Raw genomic sequence first — 21,460 nt, forward strand, 5'->3', positions numbered from 1 at the left:
GATTTAAAGGGAGTCCTCTTTTGTGCATGGATTATAGCTGCACCCTAAACGATTTAGGTTTACTGCTTTCTTCTCCCACACCCAGGAGTTTCTCCAACTAGCAGAGGCCATAGCACCACCATGTTCTCCTCTGGCTTGCCGAGAGAGAGGTTTTACCAAAGTATATTGCTTCTTTCCTGCAGTCCTGCAGCTAAGAACCACTCTGCTCAGAGCTGCAGCACCTTGGCATAAGTTGGGTCCTTCTAAGATAGCACCGTGGACTGTCGATCAATTTGGGGACAAATTTTGCAGGCCAAACCCACGATCATAAGAGAGCAACCATGCTCTTCTTGTGCAGGTGCAGCATTGGGAGGGAGGGGGTTAAATGACAGGGTGCACTTGGAGCAAGATGAAGTGTTCAGCAGCAGTCCTGTCCTACCAATACTGGCTCTTCCAGTCTTGGCTGGAGGCATACTCGCTCTTCCAGTCTTGGCTGGAGGCCATGGTGGGTGAAGTGGTGGACCTGGGGGGAGGAATAGTCCTGAGGCTGCTCCTCTGGGGTTCTGGCCCCAGCCTGCTGACAGCTGCCTCCTTCCAATGGGAAATAGAGCTGCTTGGTCCTGCTCTGGCATTTCAGAGCTCATGAGAGCGATATAAATTCAGTAACTGCTGCAAAAGATGTACAAATAAATGCAAAATAAATCAGGATCTCAAGGCAGAAAAAGCATAAAAAATCTGGAAGTTTTACATGTGAAATATTTGGAAAAAAAATACCTGGAAATCAGACTTTCATTCCCAGATCTGAATTTACATTTTTTGCACTTGCTGACATCGGTTGCACAGAAACCCCAGAATCTTAGGGCTTGCAAGATGAGTAAAAATAAATCAGGGAAATATTTTCCTTCTCCTCTTTCAGTTTTGCAAATCATGTATTTTTATGATTATAAATAGCTAAATAAACAAACTTTTACTGACTGGGGATGTTAAGCACACTTTTGTTGTTGACTTTCAGAACTATTTAAGCTCCTGAGTGCTAAAAATTAGAATTCCCTTTGGAAAAGCTTGTAGCTTTGAGTGGACTCGGTTGGAGTCCCCAGTAAGAAGTAGTTAATAGGTAGACCGTGGTGACTCCAGCAAAACAAGATAATCAATTCCATCTGCTTTACTAATTAATCATCCTTAATACTGAAAGTCAGGGACATCATGAATTTGCACGGTTAAGTGTTTTGAAAAGGAGGGTAACAGTTTGTTACCTCGGTTGATTAGTCTGACTCCTCTCTTTTCACCTCCCAGAGAAAACCTGGGACCAGCTGCCCCCCCCGGCTCAGAAGCTCATCCCTGCTCCCCAGGCAGCCCGCACTCCGGCTGCAAGGGCACCACGCATCCCCCCGTTCTTCTCTTTTAACCAGTTTCGCTTGTTCTTGTCAGAAAAGGAAGAGTTAAAAGGGATGAATAGAACGCTCTGTTTGGGACTTCAGTTTTCCAAAATAAAATATGTAAGTGAGGGAAAGGTTTCATTCAGTTTTGGCATCGCTTTGTTAAGTCAGTTTGAGCCAAGAAAGATTGTTATTCCACACTGTTTGCCGATAGTAGAAAGTTTACATATCGAATTGATTTTTTTTTTTCTTGAAGGAAGAGAAAATCAGTACGAATTTTAAGGGCAGGATCTCTTATTTGCTTTGCAGAAGAGATTGTTCTGTTAACAACTCATCAAGAAAGAAAGAGAGAAAGAAAAAAAAAAAGATAAACAGGATTAACTGTTTACTTTAAGTGAGCCGAAGTCTGGTTGTTTTTCCGAAGAAGAACACAATGTACTGTTGTATCTGGTTTCCAGAGTGGTGTTTATCATAATTCCTCGTGCGGTGGTTGGTAGAGTGCTGGGAAGGCTCTCCGCCCACTCGCAGCTCGCTCCCTTTCCCTCTCCCATTGAGGCCTCCGGCCAGGACTGCGAGATGGAGCGAGCTGTCCTGTGTGATCTCTGCTGCCTGACATGAGCTGACATTGACCCAGAATAAAATAACAGGGGCCGTTTCCTAGAACTCTCGGTGGACTGCTGAGAACTGCTACCATAACTCTTGTAAACACGCGACGTGCACACACAAACACGCTCCCTCTCCCTCATTTAGAAACACACCTAGGAGAGGCAGAGTAAAGAAAAACAGCGCGAGTGAAAAACAGAAACCGGCGACCCTGCGAGAAAGAGTGGAAAACCGCCTTTCTGCCAGAAAAGGAGACCCAATGTGTTTTCACTTCTGCTTTTCTTCTTTGCTCTTTATTCTGCCTTTTATTTCAATGAATATTATATTTTTGGGCTAGTTCAGTGGGGTGATGTGGCATTGAAAGAGCAGAATGTCTTATTGAATGCAGATGCAGCTCTGTAAGAAATCCCGCAGTGTTATTATATTTCATTTACCTTTCACATGCACTGGGGAAGCACATGTGCAACGCTATCCTACCAAAAATGTGGTTTGAGATGTTCTGTGCCTGCTGAAGTGCACGGTTCTTTTTTTTTTTTTAGTACTCACTTCATGTTAGTTTTGGGGTTTTGTTTTTATTTTAAAAAGAAAATCTTCTAGGATCCCATTCGTGGTCTGTGTGGTTCAGAAGTAAATCTGGTGAATTCACAAATAATATGGTCTTGAAAGATAAGGGACCCCAGTACCACTGCTACAGTGTTCTTGCTTCATTCCAGATGCTGCAATTCTGTAAAGCCCTCGCTTGGGAGTTTTGCAGGGGCAGTTGAGAGTTCTCTAAGCCTGTAGTGCAGAAGAAATGGGTTGATACTTCAAGGAAGCCCTCTCTCTACATATATATACATACATATATGTAGCCTCCTCCCCCAACTCCACAGAAGAGACTTTGTGGACCTGCCCTCCTAGATCCTACCGTATAGTTCCGCTGTTACTTTCAGATCACCCTTTGAAGACAGGACTTTTATTCTGATTTTTACGTATACGGAACTGAGGCGTGGAGGAAACATAGTGCGGCAAAGATGATGTGAAATGGTGCCAGAACCAGCAAATGAATGCTGATTTTCTTGGAAAGGAGGGTGCTGAGCACCTTGCAAGAGAAGATCTTTTGGCAGGACCTCACCGACTGTTGGAATTCTTGGATGCCAAAACAATAATTACAAAGTCTTAAGATTAAAAAAATAAACAAAGAACCCCTCCTCAGATTCATAGATAAGTACTTTAAATGGCTGGGTGGTAATTATACGTTATATTTGGAACATGATTTTTCTATTGGAGATCATCCATAAGAGAGACTTGCAGTTTTCAACTGAGCCTGAAAGTTTCTTGAATGTACATTTTTGCTCTTGATGAGTAAATCATGATGTGCGGGAAAATAATATTTTCTCTGAACTGTATAGTGAAACAACCAGGGGGTTGTGATGGGATTCCATGCTGAAGTAATGGTACACTGAGGAACCTGAGGAGTACTTGGGAAGTTATTTTTCCTTAACTTCCTGTGTCTTCCAAACCAACCGTCACTATAAATCTTTACTTACGTGGCATAAATACTTTGGATTTAAGCTATTAATATAGAACAACTACAATATTCATTTATGAATCTGAGATAAGGGAAGCTATTGGCTGATACTGAAACTTTCTCAAATGCAACTCTGTAACTGTTTGAAATTACAGCTTAGGCTCCATATTGTGTTTGAGCGGATGTCAAGAATGTCTTTTTATGGTTTTTAATGTTTTGTTTACTTTTGTGTAAAATTCTGCATGCAAACAAAACACACATCAGCAGTTCAGTTTGGAAGTGCACTTAGAGACCGTGTCAGATGGGGAGTTTTAAAAGTTCATTTGGTGCCACGTGAAAACTTCATAGAAGAAATGGTTTATGCGGAAAAAAATGTCACGTGAAGCCCTGACTGGCACTGCAAGTAGGAAAAGCTGTTTGGTTTTGTGCTGCACCCATTCCTGAGAAGTTGTACATAGTTCCCACCAGGCCGGTGGTATTCCATGTTTTAAGTGGGGTCATTTACAGTGCTGTGGAGCTCCATTCTCTACCTGCACGTTCTGCATTGCAAAGGTAGCCTTGATGATGTTTGTGGCTCGTACAAGTCTCTTCCTATGCACAAAAGCTGTTTCCCACAGAAGTGCTGCTTCTTCAGGTCATAGGCAGAAAATAGTAGGTGGAAGGATTAACCTGAATGAAGAAATGGAAAAAGCAATCGGCAGGCGGGGATTCATGAAAGACCTTGTGGAAGCTGCATTTGATTTTCCAGTTTGTATTGAAGTAAGTGACTATTCAAGGAAGTGAATAAAAATAAGCAACGGTTATTTTATGACCTCTTTCACTCTTTTTCATTTTTTTTTTTAACATGTGTGTAAAAATGTAAGGAAAAACAAGGAAAATGCAAAATGATGGGCTTGGTGTAGTTACTGTAGGGAGTTATTCTCAAAGTGTGTTGTATAAACACTCTGTTACGTGCTAAGAAGCGCCTGCAAAGGAAAGATTGCTTTCCTGAGACCGGGGGGGCCTCTGCTACGTATTTTCTCTCTGAGATGCTGAGATAAGACTTGCTGATATCCCTGTCACATGTGCAGTTTCCACCAGTACTTCTGCAAGGACGTCCTGTCTGTCGCTGGAAGAAACTGGAGTGTCTGGTGTTAACTGTGTGTGCTGTTCCCCCTCCGCCAGGTCCAGGTCTCCTGAGCTGCCTTCTCCTTTCTTTCTGCTGGGTCCTTCCATCATCACCAAATAAAAATGGACATGATCACAAACTCAGCTTTTCAGTAATTTTAAACCTCCAGTTTTCAAAGCAAATTATTGCCATTTTGGTTGTCTCAGTGGTTCAAACCAGAGCACCAACCTGGGTGCTAGAAGTGTCTATACTTGGAGGGAGTTGTCATCATATATTCCCTGGACAAACTGGAAGCAGCACTTTCCTCTGAACCCGTGTACCTCTGCTGTCTATGCATAGAAGGGGCTAGTCATTAATTTTTATTTACTTTTTATGTATATTGTTCAATCTATAGTTATTGCTGCTCTGTACTGTTTAGTGACAGCAAATGACATGGATTAAGCAGAAAAATTCTGCATCTTCTATCTCCCCAAAGGCTACCACAGCTCCATACTTCACAGGAACGTGAAGCAGTTTTTGATCTGGAGAATAAGGTGCTTTTAATAGGAAAATCCTGCTGGTGTTACGAGGGCGTGGGGGAGATGGATGGTTGTCCCTGTGCATTTAGACCTGTTCCCTGAGCTTTGATTTTTCAGAGATAATATGGGTATGGTGAATGTAAGGAGTGCGTAAATCCCGGTAGGGTGGTGTCCTGCAGGTTACAATTTGAATCTGAGCCATATTAGCAGGAGTTAATCAGCTCCACCTTGAGACTTGACCAGACAAGTTGCTGAATTGGAGCTGTGTAGGTAGTGTTGTGCCTCTGGTGATTAAGGGAGAGGGGGTTTTTGTTTATGTGTGTTTATGTACGTGTGCTTTATGCCTCTGCTAGGACCGCACCTCAAAGAGATAAGAAGTCCTTCTGACAAACAAAGCAGCAGCAGCTGCCTCTTGGATGGTTAAGATAAAGAATGAGCAAATATCAGAGCTAATACAATTCCATTAGATTTCAGCCCTTTTCCCCATTCCCCCCTTTCCCTCCCTTCCAAAGGTGGAGTAACTAATGGAGTCCCCGCTGAGCACTGTGAAGGTGGTAGCGTTTGCTTGGTTGTCTTGCTCCTCATGCCCTACTCCACAGCTTAGCTATGCATGGAGAAAAGCTGCTCTGGGCCACATGGTTGGCCTTCTACCCTAGGGTGAAACGATTATTTGTTAGTTAAGATCTGTTCGTGACAAATTTCTGCTGCTTGTTTTCGCAAGACTCAGTAAAGGCAGTCCCTGTGCCATCAGTCAGTTCTGGCCTCCATGCGCTCTCATTTCCTCTGTCTGTAGATTTTTTCTTACTCTTTTCCACCAGCCACTGAGGAGGCTGGAGGTGGGCAAAGCTGAAGAAGGTTTTTGTTGCTCTTACCTCTCCAGAAAGTCAGCTGCCCAATACGAGGCAGTGGTGTGGAGAGACATGATTTTTCATGCATAAAAAAAAGTAATAGTAAAAGAAGGCTTTACTCTTTACCCATGAGAAGTGACTAACTAGGAGAAGGGCATGGCAGAGTAATCCTGTAATCCTCTCCAGATTTCTACTGCGAGACATTCAGTCCTAAAGATCAGCACAGTCATAGAAATAGTGCAGAGTAATCAGTCTCATCTTTCCCCAGCCCCCATTCTTGCTCCTGGCTATTAGCAAATTAACAAAATCTTCCCAAGCTTTTGCATGAGACTTACTGTGTCATTACTTTACGGAAAAAAAAAAGGAAGAAAAAAAAAGACTAATCTCTGCCTCCCTTCTTATCATTCCCTATCTTCGCCCCCTTTGTTATTACCACTGAGTCATACATCACCTCTTCCTTCGTCTGCATCTCCCACACTCACTCCTCTGCTGGCTTCCCTGCCACCCCTCACTCCTGGAGTGAATTCTCTGCTCCTTTGAAAAAGAAGTTTCAGTCCTCCCTGCAGGAGCGCTGCTGATAAAAAGGGAGATGTTGCCCTTCTTTTTTTTAACAGTTCATTACTGTCATACTGAAAAGGCATTGGGAAAGGTGTATTTTAGCTGAATATCTGATTTAGTACTAACTCCACATTTAATGGGAAAAAAAAAAAGTATGTGTGGCAGATGTGCACAAACATTAAATGCTGGGGGCATTTAAATTCCTGGGGGCAGATACTCATTTTGGATTTGCAGCTTGTCTCGTAATTTATATGTGGGGTTTCATTCTGGTAATGAGCTTCAAAGGGGGAAGAGATCATGGGACAAACTTGCTTTAATCGCAGTTAGACTTGCTGCTGAAACTTAACTTACAAGAACATTTGCTGCAATATGAGAGCAACACTGTAACATGGGAAAATAATACAAATGTGCTTTTCTGGGAATAAAGTGAAATCAAGGGAAAAACCGATGCTGGTGAGGAAGTTAAGGCCATGAATCAGCATCCTCTGAAAGCAACTGAACTACTGTTAGTAGTAACAGCGTGTGCAAAATCCATTAGAACAGAACAGAACTGGTTTCAGGGAATGTGACAGTAGGTCCCCAAATGCATTGCTGAGTCTGTTGTTGGATTGATTCAGCTGATTTCATTGTAGTCATTAAGTGGGAAAATGAGTTGTCAGTCATCATTAAATACCTATAGCATTACCTAGTTAATCAGTGTGAGACAGATCAAGTGATGTTGAGGATATTTCAAGTTTTTGTCATTATTTCATTCATACTGTTTTAAAAGTGTTCTGAAGGAGGGAACATGTGTTTGTGAAGTTCCCTTCACAAGTGTTAGCATGGGATGTTCCTCATCTTTTAGTCTGAAATTGGGCATCTGATGGTTATTACTGAAATCCTGTCTTCCAAGTGAGTCAATATGTGCATTTAATTTTAAATATATATTGCAGAGAAATCGCGACTACCTTTTGGATCCTGTTAGAACACATGTATCATAGTGGAGGTCTGCTCATGTGTACGGTCCTAACAGAGCAAAAGCACTTGGGGTCTGGTGCAAGAGGTTCTGCTGCTCTGTCTTTCTTCGTGATACCAATAATCATGAACTCATTACTAGTGTGAATGGGAGCATTAGTGATATACGTCTCAAGTTACACGGTTCTTCTTTACTGTGTATATGAAGCTTGGTCATATGATGACCATTCTGCCATCATCTGACCTGGGATGTTGTGGTGCATACACTAGACAGCCACAGTGGGAGCTTCAGCCTCCTAATCCTGTCTGGAAAATACATCCTTGACTAGAAGTAGTACTCCATGCAAACAGGAGTTTCCTTCTACAGAGTTAATTTTCAAGGAGCTGATCTGATGGTGAGGAGGATGGTGATGACTATTTGGCTACAGTATTTCTTTGATCGCTTCAGTTTCCTAGCCTAGCCATTTATGCTGCCACCACAAAGGGATTGAAATATGCAGCCAAGGGATGCAGGGAATTGAGACTCCCAGGCATAAAAGGACTGGGAAAATGTACTTTTAGTGACTGATGTCTTCAGCACCAACCAAGCTAATTTTATTTGGGCAATTAACATGTCCCAGAGGACTTAATATGAGCCTGGTGCCAGCCAGTCTGAGACTTACTTGTGTTCAGTTATGTCTCACTAAAGATATGAGAAATTCCAGTGATCAGTTAAGAGGTTGCTGAACTGATCAGATCTGAGACTCTAACTCAGTTGGCCCTTGCTTGCTCCAAGATACGAAGGCCTAATTTTTCACAATTAACAGTCACTGGATGTTTTGTTAACATAGGCAAAACTGTTTGCTTTGTTTTTCCTGTTCCCCTCAATCTGATTTTCAGAAATGTCCAGAGTGTATTAGCTCTGCTTTTCCAAACAAAACAGAGGAGTTTCAGTCTAATCAGTTAAAACTTGGAGAGTTTTTAACTGACTGCAAGGTCCTAACATGGGAAGGGGCAGGCAACCATAGTTTTTCTGCTTCTGGGCTCTCGTGTTTGTAGCACATCAGTCTTTGTTCTGAGTTGGAGATGGTCTTCTGGCGCTAATCCAGAAGGGATCTTATTAATTGTTTTACACAAAAAATAAAGAGTGATTGAGCTGTTGAAGACACAGGTTTATGTTGTTAAGAGTCACCCACTTTCTAGGTAGGGAACACCAGGCACCCCAGACGTGAGGGTACCCCTTCCCTCCAGCCTCCACATCACAACAGTGTTTGGTTTCCTCCTGTTTATCGTTACTCAGGGTAGAAGCAGTGTTTCATGGCTCCAAAGGATGACTTAACCTTGAGAGACCGTGGAAGAACTGTTCCTAAGCTTTCTTTGCCCGGTGAAGACTGTTTGTGTGGGACCCTTGGAGCTAGAGATAATGGGGAAATACAGGAGTCTTAATTTGTGTTCAGTCCTACCGCTCTCTGCTTCACAAAACCAGCACCAGAATCTGAAAAATGAGGGCTCTCAGCGGGTGCTTGCACAGCTGCTGATGTCTGAAAGGCTTTGGAGTTGTATCCTATGTCAAATACAGCCCTCTCAAGGGTGTAAGCCAAAATTAGGCAGTTCATAATGAACAAGAAAGCTGTGATTCATGATCTTCCATGTGCCTAAGCTTCCCTGCAAAGAAATACATGGATTTCTTCCAGAGAAATGTAGGAACTCGTTTCACTTAAAATGTGTTTTATCAAGATATAATGACTACTGTTGAATGCTTTCAGGATGCATATAGTATGTTATATGATGTGCTCCAAAAGCAGTTGGAGTTGGCTTGCTGTGAGCAAAGGTACTGCTCTGGAGAAGGCAGTTTTGGCATGTATCTTTGCAATCAACTGAATTCTGCTGCCTAGTGCACCCCTGAGTTTTATTTAGAAATACAGATGTGTGTGCTACCCTCAAAGGTAATTATTGTCTCCCTTTGAAAAGTTTCCGTGCTTAACTGTCTCCTTCTGGGGCAATTAAACCAATCTTGTAGACAGCAGCCTCCTTCCTCCAGCGCTGCATGACTCATGCTATCGTGGCTGCTCATCTCAGGTGCAGAATCTTGTGAAATGCATTTTTGACTATCTAAATGTATGACATCCACTGATTTTGCCTTATCTGCTATGACAGTAATACCTTCTCAAAACGCCAGCAAGTCGGTTAAGCAATACTTCCCAGCCCTACAGCCCTTACTTCCATAGATTACTTTAATCAAATTGTTTGTTTAGCAGGTTCTTTAATTACCTCCTTAAAATAGTTCCTCTGGGCTTCCTCATACCCAGTATAGAAAGTACTGATCTGTAGTTTCATGCTGGATTTTTGTTTGATTCGGTTTTTTTTAAGAAAAATTGACATTTCACTCTTCTTTGCATCCTCAGGACTCTTAAAAAAATTTATAGAAAATGTAATGCTTGCTTTGCCACTTTGCCAGTTTCAGTGTTGGTGATTATTACTTGTGAAATATGTTGCTTTGTTTACTTCTAAGCAGAATTTTTATATATATACACGCACACACATATATGTTTGCATCGTTGCTCTGTCTGCATTGCAGAATGCACCTCAAGTTAGGCAAAAACTCAACCTTCTTTTTTTATAGGTCCACAAACCACATACTGCATAGACATCAGTTGATCTAATCCCCAGTGCAAGCCCTTTATGCTCTTTTTCAGTTATGCTTCTCTATTTCATGGCCGTGTTAGCTTCTGAAAATGTTCGTAAGAAAACATTTAATGATAGCAGGTCTGTTTATTGACATGAGTATTCATTTTTTGGTAGGAATTCTCCAAATATTGTAGAAGACAAACCCTATTTTGAAGCTTGTAATGTAATTTTCAGGAATTCGGTAACTAGTTTGTTATGAACAGGAGCCAATGAGTAACAGAGGAATGTTTTGCAGGTTGTGCCTCCTGGTCCAGGATGCCTATGGGATGTTCAGTGAGGTGCAGTTGCAGTCCCTGAGCTCTGCAGACGACATTGAGCAGTATTGCAGGAGATGGGAAGGAAGATTCTGCTGCCTAGCTGGAATGAAAATTTTGCAAAGAACCACAAGAGGAAGGTGAGCATTCCGGGGAGAATGTACTGCATGCTCTGGCAGGCAGAGGTGATCTGCCTTTTTATTTATTTCTGTGATCAATATTCTTGGATCAACTGACTTGGGCTTTGTTCAATTAAATGCCCTGATTGCCATTCTGGGGGCATCCAGTAGTACTTGAGCCAACCATACTCCAAAATGAGCATAAATAAGTTAACACACAGATCCACACTTAACAGAGCAAAGGATAGAGAAGAATTACTGTATGCAATATTTCATAAAATATGAGTGTTTTCTTCCTCTTCAGTAGATTCAAAGACTTAAAAACATTAGTTCTTCTCCCTTTCATTGCGGAACTGTTTATTACAGTCTGTTTATCTGTAGTGCTGCCCAGCCTGGGATGAAGATTTGAGCACAGACTTTCCCTTAGTATATGACAGCTTAATTCATGGGTTGGGAAGCACAGTTTAAGTTTCTTTTTAAAAAAATAATCTCACAAATCATAAAGCCATTCTTATTTTGGAATCAGAATGTCCACAGGCTTACAGAAATATCCCCCAATAAGTAACAAATTGATGTATGGTACTTCTCAGATTTTGCTTATTCTGTGATTCCTTTGACATTCTTTGAATAAATAACATATCTTAAATCAAGAAAAAAACCCTTTAAATAGATCAATTATTTTATGGGGTAGCTTTCTAAGGGAAGTGATATGGTGTTCAGATGAGGACCTATATAAATATAATTAGATTGGTTCAATTCTCAACATAATTTATTCGTACAAACATCCGATCTAGATAAGCCTTTGGTATTAGAATGGCTATGATATTTCTGCTGACGCTTTTTTTTCCTGTTGAAAAATGCTGTTTCATCAAAACCAGAATGTTTCATGGAAACATTATCTATTTTGGAGACAATTTTGTTGGGAAGTTTTTTTCAGGTCCAGAGGGAGCGAATACTCTCTCTTATTCTCATTTCATGAAAACTTTCAGAAAGTCTCATTTTTGTTTCATATTGGAACAAAAACAAATTTCAAAGCCTTGAAATGTTTAGCAAAATGGAATTGTTGTTTTCCAGCCAGCACTATTCAGTGTGCTTTTCTTTTTATGTACTTGCAGTGTTAATTTTCAGATCCTTTGGATTTCAAGCCTACTTGCATTTTTATGGATCTTTAATAACAAACACGTCTTCTTATTTAATTATTTTGTTGGCTTTTTTTTCAAGTTACATTTTTTCCAAACAAATTAAATAATGGCGTTGGAATTCTGGATACAAATGAAGTTTTACAACTGGCTGCTGGTGTTTCCAGTACTCTGCCTAGCTAATAAGAGACAGACTTTTTCTAATGTAAATTGTGCTTCAAAGAGGCAGTAACTTACTTCTGGCTATTCTGAGGACGATTAGAAGACACACTGCTGAAAATGCTGGTGGCTCAGCTGGAGATGTGCTGGTGGTAACCCCGCTAGGAAACATTAAAAGAAAAAGGCTAGTGTAGCTTCGGGGACAGTGCAGTGGTTAAAACGTGATTTCATTGTACAAGATGGGTGGGTGGGGGTATTGTTCAGGGATTTATTTCTTCTTAATTGTTTTAGCCCAAGTTCTGCTTTATAACTTGTTATTACTTTTAAGTGTTGGGACACGTTTTGTGTCATTCTAGGTGCGATGGAAACCACAGTAAAGCCATAGCTGAAATGAATATAAGGGAGTACTTATTCACACAGCGCATAATTAGACTGTAGAACTCATTGCCACTGGATAAATGGATTTCCACAGAGCCAGTGGTGTACCCGAGCACATGATGGGATATGCCTGTGAGTGCCCAACCTTGGCGTGCAGCACATGAGTGAATAAGAACTATGTGGTCTGTCCTGCAAGAAAGACTGATTCCTTTTTTTTTTTTTTTTTTTTTGAACGCCAATTATTTTTTTGGAAGGAGATGGCTTTGAAACTGTTTGTTTCCTGGAGTCTGCCAGTGGCTTTTAAAATGGATAAAAGGGAATAAAATGTAGGAAATATGAGGGAAAAGTCATGACTTTTTTTGTGTGTGTGTGCCTTTGAAGCACATGATCTGGAGAAAGCCAGGAACGGCTAATAAGATCCCATATGTGCGTGTTGTCCCGCAGTCACATGAATTGAAATCTCTCTTATAGAGACAGAGTGCTTCCTCAGTCCCTCGGTGAGACAGAGCAGATTTTCATTTAACAGATGTAGGAGGTTCTCAAGTTTTTTTGCATCAATGGACCACAGTTATTGTTCAAAAAATTTTCCATGCCATCATCCATCCTTATCATCAAGTTTTTAATTTAAAGTACTATTTAACATCATTCCACTAAATGCAATTTTAAAATCACTATTGTAAGCTGAAGTTGCATTTCAAGGACTAAAAACCTATAATAAAGGGTATTTTACATCCAGGCAAAAACCTGGCTGTAAACCTGACTTGGTCTTTGGAATAGACCTGTACTGTAACATGTGCTAAAGAAAGTAAATCCATTTCTTCTCCTGATAAGAAAACACTTGTGTTCCAAAAGAAACGTGGGGTAAGAACTTACACAACCATGTCTTATCTTGACCAAGATCAGCCCTGTGAAAAATCCCTATCATAGTAAACTTATATTCAGGGTAATGCTGTTAGTGTTGAATATTGTTTTTTGAATACCCATATGCTTTAACAAGTATTGGCGTCTAGTGCTAGCTCATTTGAAGGTGTTCCATTGATTTAGGTGGTTTTCAGAAAAAAGTCCTACACCCCACGTAAAACATACTCCCCCAACCATCCCTGCAAAAAATCCTTCCGTTTGTAGTCCAGTAGAGGAAGTAGTGTTTTGCTTTGCAGTCCACTTACTGGCAATCTCGTAACACGGATGGGCACGGCTGAGTCACGGCAAAGTTGCCATGACTTGTTCAGTGTCTTATTTCCAGCAGTTCTTCTAGTCTCTTCGTGAAGGTGTTGATTAAGGTAGGAACCAGTGTTGCAGCAGCTGAATTAACAGCACGGATGTGGTTCAGTAACTGTTTCTTGACACCTTTTCTCATCACCCTCTCATTCATACTTGTCTCTTAGCCTTCCTACAACTGTTCCCTGAACTGCATGCTTAGTGTCAGCAGAAAATAAAGGTATGAAGGCTTAAAGAGAGAAGACAAAAATGTTCATTGGTCCGCTGCTGGTGGTGTTGGCTCCTTAGGGGTGTATGTTCTCTCTTTTGTCCTCCCACTACCTCATATGTCAGTCTTACAAATTCAGCCCCTTGAGAAAGAGGAAGTGAGATTTCAGTGGTGTACTGCTAGAGGCAGGAATTTTGGTTAAGAATCTGTATGCAGTACAACTAATGTAACCCCCCTATTTTAATAGATCCCAGGCATGTTTCGGGTATGTCCGGTATAACCAGTAACTAAATGGATGCAATTAGATGCAGGGACTGAGCACTCACTAAAATGCCTCAGGTATAAATAACCTATACATTGTCATAGTCTGCTGCTTCCTACCAGAAATTAATTTCAATGAGCTGGGATAAACTTTGTAGTTAGATATCTGTCTTTATCAACAAAAATAATAATTTTATGTTTTTAGCCTTGACTGGAGTTCCACACAGAATAATAATTTGGATTTTGATAATTAGTGTCTTTTCACCTGATTTGCCAAGCACCAAGTTGTTTTCCTGCTGAGTGTAGCAGACCTACCTCCTCCTCTCTATGCTTTCTTACAAGATAGAAATATGAATAGTTTCTATTCAGCAGAACAGAAAAATGGCACTAATTTAAAAGTGGAGGAGGGGGGGAAGAAATGCCTTAAGGTAATAGATAGTTAACACAGGGTGTCAGTACCAATTTTGTCCCTAAATTGAAAATACTTAACAAGTTTCAAAAGAAGGTGCAACTGTTGCATGGATAGTGCTAAAATCCACACTTACGTTGGATAGGGTAAAATGCTTTGAAGGATACATCAACTCATAAGCTTTGGCACATGACCCAACCTTTAATTCATGGCAGGTTGTTCCATAATAGTTTGCTGTGCTATTTGTTGCATTTTCCTCTAAAATAAGTAGACCCTGAATGTTGAGTTCATGAAAGCATTACATTTTGCTGAGAAATTTACTGCGTTTGAAGTTGGTTTCTGTTGTTTGTCATTTTAAACTTTCAAATGTTAGGCACTGAAACATGAAATCTCTCTGTATTTGTCCCAGTCTGTAGTGCTGGTCGTTTTTGTGCCTGAGGGCTTTCTTCTTCTTTTATTCTCTTTATAAAGTCCCATGCTTCTCTGGCCTCTGTCTCTCTCCTTTTTCCTCTACTCTTCGCTGTACATATTTCTTTTTGCTTTACGTTCAGAAGAGAGGACCACCGCTAACTGCTATAGAGGAAAGTGTTTCAACTGGTCGACGTTGACAGGAAATGTAATAGTAAGAACGCTCCGCAGAGCAAGGAAGTCATAACTTCCTTCCTTTGGTTTTCCCTCCTCCAAAGAGACTGCCATCTAAAAGAGCCACCCACGTCTCTGAGGTTTTGAGGTCCTGAAACACTTCAGTAATTGCTGTGGTTAAAAAGTCAAGTTCCATTTAAGGCATAATTTAAGTAATTGCATTAAAGTTTTGAATATTTGCATTACTTTTTAATTATTATTGGTGATTGCTTCAGCAGGGGAGTTGGACTAGATGATCTCTATGGTCCCTTCCAACTCTAAAAAAATTCAGTGAAATTCGATTAAATTGCTTATGTATCAGAAATTAGCTTTTTTTCCTGGGTTTTCTTCTCTTTACCAAGCACGGACTGCTGCCTGTATCTTCAGTGCTTCTGTCATGAATCTATTTAGTAACCAATATTGGAGAATAACATAGGCATATCCATATTGAATCAAAAGTACTTTTATATTATCACTTCAATATTTTAATATATTGTGTGTAATTTCTAATGTACTATAGAAAATTGAGTTATTAAAGTATGTAAATAAATTGCCCAACAAAATCATTTCATGTATCTAAAAAAAAATTAGGGAAAAAAAAAGCCAGCAATCCTTCCTCCCTGTTTGTATTTTGACTGAGATGCTGGTTTAGTAGGCTCAGATTTTTACTTTACATTTTTGTTGCTTTTATTACTCAAGACTGAGAAAATATGGTGTTGCATGGCTTGTGCACTGCGAGATCTTAATAGATCAATGAAAGGGAGAGCCAGCTGACAGTATCAGCTTTATATTTGGGTTGCTTGTCTTTTTTCATAGTTGAAGCTTATGCAGTCTAGGTGCTTATTACTGAATTTCTTTTTCATTTGGAGCAAGGAGATGTTTCACAGAGGGGCCAGGAATTGCTTTCTTTTTGAGTTTTTAACAATAATTGAGACTGATACTGCCAAAAGAAAACTGTTTCATTTTAGACTAAAATTGGGAGAGTAGGAGAGGAGGAAACTGAGAAGTGCCAAGTCTTGACTCCCCAGAGCAAAGCTGTGGAAGACGTTGGAGGAGAATCTTAGCAACTTTCTTCCTGTCCCCTACCATAAACCTTAGGCAGTCTTTCTTCTTTTCCTAATTATGGGCATTGTTTTCCTTCAACTTTCTTTCATATTGCTGATATTTTTTCCCGGTAGTAATTTTCTGCTGAATCTGTGGTATGATTATTAAAATTGAAAAATCCCCCAAACTATAAGCTGTAACGTTAAAAGTTGAATCAGGCATGTCACACGCAAAGTTCTTGGACCAGAACAGTAGATGAAACTTCGTGCTTGTGAGAGAAATAGAGAAAATCTTCTTATTATGTTATGAAATAAGTTGTCAGATCACAGTCAGTGAAATACAGTTTTGAAAAATCAAAATCTGAAATTGTTTGGTTTTTGTAGTGTAGCTCAAAGTGTGAAATGAATGAAATTTCCACAGGATCAGAGTAGATGTACTGGGACTGTAGATACTGGTTTATCACTTTACTGGGTCTAAATATAATGACAATGGCTTTTGTCATTAATATGTGTTTTTATCAAAAATCACAGAGCATACATGTATATGCATGTTGTGCACATATGGATGTATGCCATTTGACTTTGCAGTGAAGGGCTAAACAAATGAGGAAGGTTAGAAGCAGAAAGTGACTTCTGTTTCCAGCTGAGCTGTAGAACTGAGAAGGAAGGTGATTAGGTGAGCAAATGAAAGCAGCAGCTTCTGTACAGGGCAGCACAGTCATTATCTATGGCAAGAATTGTAAGAGGAAGAAGTAAATTCTATTTTATTAGTATTACTCGCTGTCTTCCAATTATTTTTCTATGGAGTAGTTTAAAACAATTTGTTAAATAGGTCAGGATTAGTTTCTGCATGTGTTGCATGGATGTTTTGCAGTTTCTCAGCCATGTATTTAGCCTGTTTAAGAGTATGAAATCTTTAAAATTCTCTGACTGCTGTCTTTGTATGCAGCAGGCAGTTTGCTTTTATGAATACACAGAAAAGATGTAGCAAAGTTCAGCAAGCAAAATTTATGTTGAGACGGATGCCTTTTTAGCACATTGACTAACAAAAAAAATTAGGATACTAAAAAGAATTATTTTTCATATTATGTATAGATACACATCTCTGTATGTGTATGTACATGCAGACACACATATATAAAATATTGTTATATATGAGCAAAGCTTGGAGATGTGGGTTCACAGAAGAGAAGAGTACTGATATGTAGGACCCCCTGGTCCAAGTCCATACTTCTATGGAAGTCTGTACTATAATACTCCATTAGAGTTACTGGTGGCCTTGCTATGTTAGTGGACATCTGCATATTTAGTAAGGGACAAAACAATTTTTACCAAAGGTAGATTCAGTTTAGCATGGGAAGTAAGGGGTTGTATCTCTCATTTAGATCTGATAGATGATATCTGTCCTCCTGGTATGGATTCAGTCTTTTTTTCTTTTTTTTTAATTAAAATTTTAAAATATTACAATAGAGTCCTTGTCTCTGAAATCAAAAAAATGTTATTCAAAATACTTTACATGTCTTTTTTTTAATCCTTGAGCCTGTTCCTTCTCATTTCTTACTGTACTTTTCCTTTTTTAGAAGTCTGTCCTGTTGTCATCTTTTTTTTTTTTAAATAGTGACTAGTAATTGCACTCACAGAGCAAAATTTCAAAGTTTTTATTTTGTCTTCTGTAGCCAGAAAGGCTCTTTGTGCACATGGGGGATAACCATGTCCCTTCACTGTAGCACAGAGCCAGCTGTTCATCTCTTGTCCTGACTCTATAGCTGAAGAAGGATATGCATATTGGATAAAATACACCCATTGTTCAAGTCAGATTGAAGTGGGATTTGAATGTTGCTTGGCCAATAAAGAGAATGAATTTTATTCTTTCTGTGAGGGTTGTGATTTTCTACAGAGTAGGACACAATGTCTTCCCATTTCTCCACTGTTGCCCCCCTTGTTCCCTCTTCTGCTAAGTCAAAGTCCACAAATGTAAAGACTTAACTTTCTTGGAGGCATATAAATGAGTAGGGCAAGAGGGGAGCTCCTCAGCAGGGACAATGACTGATGCAGTGACAGCTCCAGGAGAGGACATCCCCTTCGGTAGAGGAGGATCCTGGCAGGGTGTGATTTGGAACTTGCAAATCCTTCAGGTGGCAAACGTCCCTGCCCTGACTGGTGTCAAAGAAAAGGAAGGGGCCAAGATATTCAGGAGATGCTCTTTACACAGTGCTGCTTCTCTGCCTCTTTGTAAACAAATACTGTAATTTACTAATAAATAAGTGCTCCTAGGTCAAAAAGTAGATGACCTTCTCCAAAAGACCACAAGTAATTGAAAAAAAATCTACCATATGTCTTAGATATTCTGATATGAGTAACAAGCTGGAAGAGAGCTGAAGAAGGGACAACTTCATGTCCCTTGTGCAAACTGAAAAATACACAGTCTGTGTAGAGATGTGATTATACCCGCACTGCAACAACACATTTGCTATAACTTGATAGATACATGATCTCTGTATGCGCACACACACAAACATGCAGAGTCTGTGGTGCGTTCATACCCCTGCTCTGCCCTTGCCCTCGTGCTGCACGTGCAGTGAGGAAGGCCACTTGTGTAACTCCCCAAGTTGTCTCTTTTTGTAACTGTCCTTTTTCATGTCCCAGTTAGCAACACCAGTTTGTTCTACTGGACACTGGCCCTCCTGTGACTGTAGAGAGGATATCATTCTCTATGATATAGGACAGAAAATGTCACCCTGATCCAAGATTCAAGAAGTGATCAATTTGCTGTAAAGTCTTTTTAATACCCCAGAAGTGTTGCTTTGTATGTTGTAATTTTCTCACTGCTAAAACCAAAACACAACTCAAAAAACCCCCAGCTTCTTAGCTCAGCCTTCTCCTTTCACAGAGTCAACGATGATGCCCTGTCAGGAAGTTCATTTTTGTAGAAGAGCAGCACATTTGTGTTTCTGGTCTGTTCATTTGTGTGGAGAACACGACTACAGTCAGTAACATCATCTTTTTAATCTGCCAGTTTGTTACCTGACTCGTGAGCCACGAGCTTTATTCCACAAGATCCACTCTTGAGATTTGCAGCCCTAAAACTTCTTACAGGGCTGCTCCAAAGGCATCACTATTAACACTGAATCGTAGGTGATACCTGGCACTTTATGAAAAATACACGGGAAGAAATTCATTGCCTGTAGACACTTAAGTGCTTAGGGATCTGGAGAAGGACTAGGGAAATGCAGAAGTGAGCTAAAAGCAGAACTTTTAAGGAGAGTTTCTGTGACCCCTTGAAGAGAAGCAGCTTATTGCAGCATGCTTTAGCCCTTTATGCCTTTTCCTTCTTCTAAACAGTTCAGTTTAGAAGTTAATATTACTTTCAGCAACTTTTAGTCTTCATGTTTTTAGAGCTGTTGCAGAAACGGTGGCTTTCTTAGTTGGGGGAACGGACAATTTTTTCTTGGAGACAGTGTGGGGTTAAAATTCAGGTCTGTGTGCTTCAACTACAGCAGAGAGCAGAGAAACAGGACAAGATAACTGAGAGCTTTAACTCAAAAATGCATGCCTCTTCAAGTTGGTTATCTGTAGCTATTTCCCCTCCCTCAGCTGTTTTCTTGGCCTCTCCCTCGGATGTTCCTGCCTGTCCTGCGAGGATGCCATGTCGATTGACAAGGCAGCCGCTCTCCAGCGTCACATCCTAAAGCTAACGAGCCTGCAGCATTTTACCTTAATATGCCGGGCTGCTAATGTCATGTTTGTTTCTGAATTAAAAGTGGGAAACTTGCAAAAGAAATAAATAAAGCCCGTAACTAAGTGAGCCGCTGTGTAGGAAGGAGACAGTCCTCAGCACATGCGCTTAAGATAACAAAATCTTGCCTGTTTCTCCATATCTGATAATTGCTGATTTTTCCTGAAAACTGTTACAATCAGCTGTTAGAGAAAAGCAGGAAATGAAAATGTTAGAAACAATTTTTTTTTTTTTTATTTAAATCAGTTAAAATAGTTAAAAGCTTTTTTATAAAAAAAGTTGTACTGGTATCTGTGTCCTTCCCAAGCTAGTATTTACCCCAGTTCCTCTGAATTTTATCATGTAGCAGGCTGTTTGTGGCAAAGGACTAATTATGACTTGCTTGTCACTGAATGCGATACATCCCTTCCCTCCCCCTCCACCCTGCAGCAGCAATGATGGAGATTTAATTAGACCAAATCAAAAGCAGCTTCCAGAAAACAAATATGATTTAAAATTGTTTTCATAATCATGCAATGGTTTAAATTATATTTCTTAATGAATCTTTTTAATATAACGTAGAACACTGGAAAACATTTTAAACCTGATTTTATTGGTCTTTTTGAAGGGCATTAGGACTCTTTAGTCTGATAGACAGTCTGTGGCCTCCAGTACTGCCTGTAAAAGTTCCTGGACAAAGTCAAGGCTCTGACATGGTAAGTCTTATTATTACAGAAATGTACTTTTTCACTCACAACTACTATTTTTGTTGGTAGTGTGATCATGTTTACTTTCGGAATCAGATTCTCTCCCTCTCTTTAGCTACTGAGTTTTGTCTTACTGGTTCTGGCAGGCTAACCTGAAAATCAGCAGCATCTTTCCAAAATAATGCAATTAACCCCTTTTTAATCCTCTAGAGCTAGATTGGTAGGATGTCCAGGCAGATTATTTGTCTCCTTGCGGGAGGCAAGAGGTGTTAGATAGCATGGAGCCAGCTGAGAAATCCATATACAGGGATATTAACTCAGTCTTTGAAGCACTTTTCAACCTTAGATTCAAAAGCACTTTTCTGAACATAAACTTTTGTGAGGACAAACTGACTGGTGGAATCAGGTCTACTACTAGTTAGGATGATTTTGACTGACATTTGTCTCATATCAAGATAGTCAAAAGATGAGCACAAAAATAATCTCCTAAAAATTAAGGAATGTGTCTGTGATTTTAGGGGGGGAGGACGTATTAAAATGAATTTAAAGTATGTTACTATATGTTTGCAAATCTAAAATTGCATCTTTAATTTTTCTTTACTTAGCTTTTGTAATTCAAAAAAAGTTCTGTCATATCAATTGTCATTTTAGTAATATGAGATCATTTAAGAAGCTTCTGAGGAACCAAGTGCTTTTGCTGCCTGCGGTTCTTGTATAGCTGTTCTTTGGGGAAGAAGGTTGGAGTATTAAAAAATTGTGTTAGAGCCTAGAGGAGTCAGTCAGGATGCAAATTCTAGAAAAGAAGAAAAAGCTGAAAATAAACACGTTTCAAAACCAGGGGACATTAAAAGTGGATGTTGCTAGTTATTTCTGAAGTCTGATAATAATCTTTTCTCTGCAATGTAGAGTGTTCTTTGCATTGTGCAGGGGTTTGTGTTGAGAATAAAAAAGCCGTGAATAAAAAGTTCAGACTTTGGCTATATATAAAACCAAGACCGAAAATGAGGGAAATGGCTCTTCTCTCCTTGACTGTTCCTTTCATCTAGACATTTTGGAAGTCTCAGAGGAATGGATTGTTTTGTGCATCAAAATACTGTGGACAACAGAA

The 21,460-nt window shown here is 39.9% G+C and overlaps 1 protein-coding gene across 2 annotated transcripts in view; it reads left to right on the plus strand.

The window, feature by feature from the left end:
* SPIDR (scaffolding protein involved in DNA repair) overlaps positions 1-21,460 on the plus strand; it is a 208,203-nt gene that overhangs the window by 169,659 nt on the left and 17,084 nt on the right. For both annotated transcript variants that reach the window (XR_001411377.1, XM_014936883.1), the window contains exons 11-12: positions 10,357-10,515; positions 20,274-20,361. Coding sequence is in view for 1 of the 2 variants with exons in the window: in XM_014936883.1 (XP_014792369.1) it covers positions 10,357-10,515; positions 20,274-20,361 (247 nt within the window). In the remaining variant the exon portion in view is untranslated. The remainder of the gene's footprint in view (positions 1-10,356; positions 10,516-20,273; positions 20,362-21,460) is intronic.

Source organism: Calidris pugnax, unplaced genomic scaffold (genome assembly GCF_001431845.1).
Source record: "Calidris pugnax isolate Ruff unplaced genomic scaffold, ASM143184v1 scaffold51, whole genome shotgun sequence".
NCBI classification, from domain to species: Eukaryota; Metazoa; Chordata; class Aves; order Charadriiformes; family Scolopacidae; genus Calidris; species Calidris pugnax.